Consider the following 4,208-nt stretch of genomic DNA (forward strand, 5'->3'; position numbering starts at 1 on the left):
TGCGGGCCCTGCCACAGGACCCTGGCCACAGAGCCCCACATGGGCCCCCACTCCTCTGGGTCACCTCGGAAGAGGCCTTTTTACCCCCAAATTATACCTACCCCTCCCTGAACATAATAAGATATCATGTTGCTCCACCCCCGTCTGCTTGTAGCCAATCACAGCTGACAAGTGTTGGGGGAGTATTTTATTACCAATGAATATGTTGTGACAGTTTGTAGCCAAAAACCGCGGCTGGAGGGGTGGGACACGGGTACTGAGTTGTCACAAGGGACTTGTGGGGCTCACAGCACTGGGGGACGGAGGGCTGGAGAGGGTGGTCTTTCAGGGACTACTGTGGTTGTAGAATGAGCTCTCCATCCTGCCCCCAATACCCAAGACCAGCTGTCACCCAGGCTGTCTGTGAGCCTCTGAGTGTGATCCCCGGACCTGTCTGAGCCCTCTCCCCTTTGTGTGACTCAGCTGCACCCCCAGGGCACTCCTGCAGCTGCCTTTGGCCTGTCTGGGAATTGTGAACCAGTGTCCAGTGGGGGTGGGGATAGGGTTGGGGATTGGGCCAGGTGAGGGGGAGACAGGAACTGGGGACAACTACCAGCATGCAAGAGATGCCCAGGCCATGGGGCCAGCCCGCCGCATGGACATGCACTCGCATACACCCGGGGCCTTGCACATCGGGGGTCTCACATGTCAATCCTCGCACACCTGGGGTTTTGTACACAGTCTCTCCCGTTCTGGGGACCTGGCCGCCGCTGGAGACCACAGTGCACCAGTCTGGACATCTCAGGAGCCTGCCTCAGCTCTCAGGGCTGGGAGCGTGGGTGCTGAGCGGGTCCCCAGAGGCCACCCAGTGTGACCGGGAGGGGATGGAACTGAGGGCTGTGAGGGGACATTGGGGTGTCAGGGCTGGGTTCGTGGGCTCATGACCACGAGGGAGCCGGGTAGAGGGCGTTCATTTGTGTGTTTAGGAGGGGAGGGGGCTGGAAAGCCAGGATAAGACCCTAGAGGCTGCCCGCCCCTCGGAGGCCTGTCACGCGTCGAGGGGATCCCTTCTAGGGGTCTGGGGTCAAGAAGGGAGCCTGAGAAGGTTGGAAACCCGGGCGTACAAAAGGGGAGCAGATCACTCGGCCGTGGGTCCGGCCCGTGAGCAGCACCGCGGCCGGCGCACACTCTGCAGAAGCGCGCGGAAGAGGCCGGGCGGGCGCTTCGCTGCGCCCTCTGGGGGCGCGGTGCGCACGGAGCCCGCACGGCCCGGGCCCTGGCGCGCGGCGGGCGGCGGCGCGGGCGCCCCTTGGCGGCCGTGCTCCTCGATCTGTCGCTCCAGATGCTTCTGGATGGCCATGCCCAGCACCTCCACCTCCATGGCGGCGCCGTACACCTCCCACGTCATGCCCTTTTCGTCCCAGCTCACGTCGCGCACCGGCTCAGCGGCCTCTGGGGGCGCCACGGCGGCCGCCAGTGCGGAGCCCGGCCGCACCCGCACTTCGGGGAAGGCGGGCGGCGCAGCGGCCTGCGGCGTCATGGGCTCCGTGGCCACGGAGCGCGTCTCGGCGGCGCCCAGTGACACCTGTAGGCCCGCGTCCCGGCGAGAGGGCGGCCTGGGCGCGGGGCTGGGTGCGCGCGGCGCCGCCTGGAAGCTGAAGGCCGAGCCGCCCCCGCCGTCCTGCGGAGACATGGGGCTCACGGCCACCGACACGCAGGCCTGCGAGCCCGCCTGCGTGCCCGCGTCCTCGCGTGGCGGCGTGGCGCTCGCCTCCCACGACGGCGCCTTGGTGAAGTTGTCGCGAGTTCGCGGCCCCGGCGACGGCGCTACGGCCTCCAGGCCCGGGTTTCTCTCGGCCCTAGTGGCCGCCGGGTCCTTCTGGCCAAGGCTGCAGGCCTCGGAGCTGGGCAGTGGCGCTGGCTCCACGCGACCCCCGCTATCCGCGGGGTAAGAAGCGGAGCCGCAGGGTTTGTCATCTGCCTGCCTGGAGGAGGAGGCCTCCGCCTTCTCCATAGTCAGGTGGGCCTGCTTCCCCGAGGATGGGGGTTCCCCTTTTCTCTGAGGCGCAGAGTCGGTCTTCCCCAGGGCTACAGGCTCCAACTTCCCAGAGACAACAGAGGATCCAGGATCCCCCTTCTCCGAGGTCAGCGGCTTCTCCTTCTGCAAAGATTTAGCCTCTGCTTTTCCTGATGAGGTGGTGCCCTCCTGCCCACGGGGCCTTGTTTCTGCTTTGCCCTCAGACTTGGGTTCTGCTTTCCCTGAGGCCATGGGATCCACCTTCGTGGAGTTCATAGGATTGCCCTTTTCTAGAGGCAGAGGATCCACCTTTCCCTCTGGGACAGCTTCTGCTTTTCCCGAGGATGCCTGGACTGTTTTTCCTAGGGTCGTGGGGGCCACCTTTCCTGCAGGCTCGGAGTCCATGTCTCCAGGGGGAACAGTTTCTGCCTTTCCCTTGCATACAGGGTCCACTTTACCCAAGGTGGGGGGATCAGCCTTCCCTGAGGCCATGAGACCCACCTTTCCAGGGGCCACAGGACCTGACTTTTCTGAAGATAGTGGATCTGCTTTTCCTCCAGTCACTGCCTCAGCTTTTACAGAGGATGGGGGACCCGCTGGACCTGAGGACACAGGGTCTGTCTTTCCTGATGATTCAGGATTCACTTTTCCAGAAGATGATGTTTTTGTATTTCCCACAGAAATGGGATCCCCCTTTCTGGAGGACACTGGGTCCTCCTTTCTTGAGGATGCAGTTTCTGTCTTTCCCACAGACATCAGTTCTGCCTGCCCAGGAGACAAGGGCTCTGGCTTTCCTGAGGACACAGGATCCACTTTTCCCAAAGAAACTGGACCCATCTTGCCTGAAGACACAGGGTCCATGTTTTTCAAAGATGTGGGATCCATCTTTCCTGAAAACATGGGATCCATCTGTCCAGTAGACATGGTTTTTGTCATTCTCATAGACATGGACTCTTGCTTTCCTGAGGAGGCAGGATCCATCTTTCCCAGGAACTGAGGGTCCTCTTTTGTAGAGGACATGGTTTCTGCATTAACCATAGATGCAGGATCTGTCATCCCTAAGTGAGTAGGATCCACCCTTCCAGATGACCCCAGAGCCACTGTTCCAGGGGATACAGGCTTGATTTTGCCTGATGACCCTGGAGTCAGCATTCCCAAGGACCCGGGATCTGTCTTTCCTACAGATGCAGAATCCGTGTTTTCCAAGGACATGGGATCCACCTTTTCAGAGAGCTCAGGATCTCTCTTTCCCAAGGATACAAGATCTGTCTTTCCTGCAGATGCAGGACCCACCTCTTCTGAGGACACTTGAAGGTCTTTTCCTGAATACCTGGGCTCCTCCTTTTTTGGGAATGCAGGATCCCCTTTGCCCAAGGATACAGGATACTCCTTCCTTGCGGACATTGTATCCACCTTGCTGGAGCACTCAGGATCTACCTTTCCCAAGGATCCAGTATCCTCCTTTCTTGGGGTCACAGGATCCATCCTTCCAGAAGCCGCAGGATCCCCTTTCCCCAAGATTACAGGCTCTGTCTTTCCTGTAAACATGGGATCTGCCTTCCTCAAGGACCCGGCATCTTCCTTTCCTATGGAAATGGAATCTGCCTGCTTTGAAGACTTGGAATCCATCTTCTGTAATAACATAGGATTTCTGTTTTCTGAGGATGAAGGGTCAGTTTTCACCGAGGACACAGGCTCTGGCTTCCCAGAGAAGGTGGTTTCTGGTGTCCCTGAGATCAAGGCTCCATCTGTCCCTAATGTCTCCTTGGTGGCTGCCTCTTGGAGAGGGATGCAGGTCAGGGAGGGGAAGGCCAAACTCCTGCCAGGGCCCTCAGAGCAGGATGCCCTTTCCCCAGCCCCACTGGGGCTGCTGTGTCTAGAGTCCATGCCTGGGCTTTGGGCAGGGGTGTGCCTTGGGGGTGCAGGGCTGGCCTTTTTCTGGGAGGGGCAGCAGTCCCTCATGGCCGGGCTCCCAGCCCCCAGGCTCCCATCCTGTGGGCAGCAGAGGGCTGTGGGCTGGGGTCCTGAGGGGCTGGAGTCCTTTCGAAGCAGCTGGAGCCAGGCTGGGTCTTCAGCGCTGCCCAACTGCCCTCATGACCATGCTTGGGCCCCAGGTTTCTGTCTGGTTCTGAAACACAGAGAGAGCAGACTCAGACTCAGAGGGGATCCAGTGGGGAGGAGCCTCCATCTGGGCCTCCTCCTTCTCACTCTC

The 4,208-nt window shown here is 60.4% G+C and overlaps 1 protein-coding gene across 1 annotated transcript; it reads right to left on the reverse strand.

Moving 5' to 3' along the window:
- Positions 1-1,077: 1,077 nt before the first annotated feature.
- GPRIN1 (G protein regulated inducer of neurite outgrowth 1) lies at positions 1,078-3,898 on the reverse strand. Its single transcript, XM_024116255.3, has one exon. The coding sequence runs from the start codon at positions 3,881-3,883 to the stop codon at positions 1,118-1,120; it is 2,766 nt and encodes a 921-aa protein (XP_023972023.2). The 5' UTR covers positions 3,884-3,898; the 3' UTR covers positions 1,078-1,117.
- Positions 3,899-4,208: the final 310 nt, after the last annotated feature.

This window comes from Physeter macrocephalus, chromosome 2, assembly GCF_002837175.3.
Source record: "Physeter macrocephalus isolate SW-GA chromosome 2, ASM283717v5, whole genome shotgun sequence".
In the NCBI taxonomy this organism is placed as follows: Eukaryota; Metazoa; Chordata; class Mammalia; order Artiodactyla; family Physeteridae; genus Physeter; species Physeter macrocephalus.

Coding starts and splice junctions, on each gene's coding strand:
- GPRIN1 (XM_024116255.3), bottom strand. CDS start 3,883: ATGGACTCTAGACACAGCAGCCCCAGTGGGGCTGGGGAAAGGGCATCC.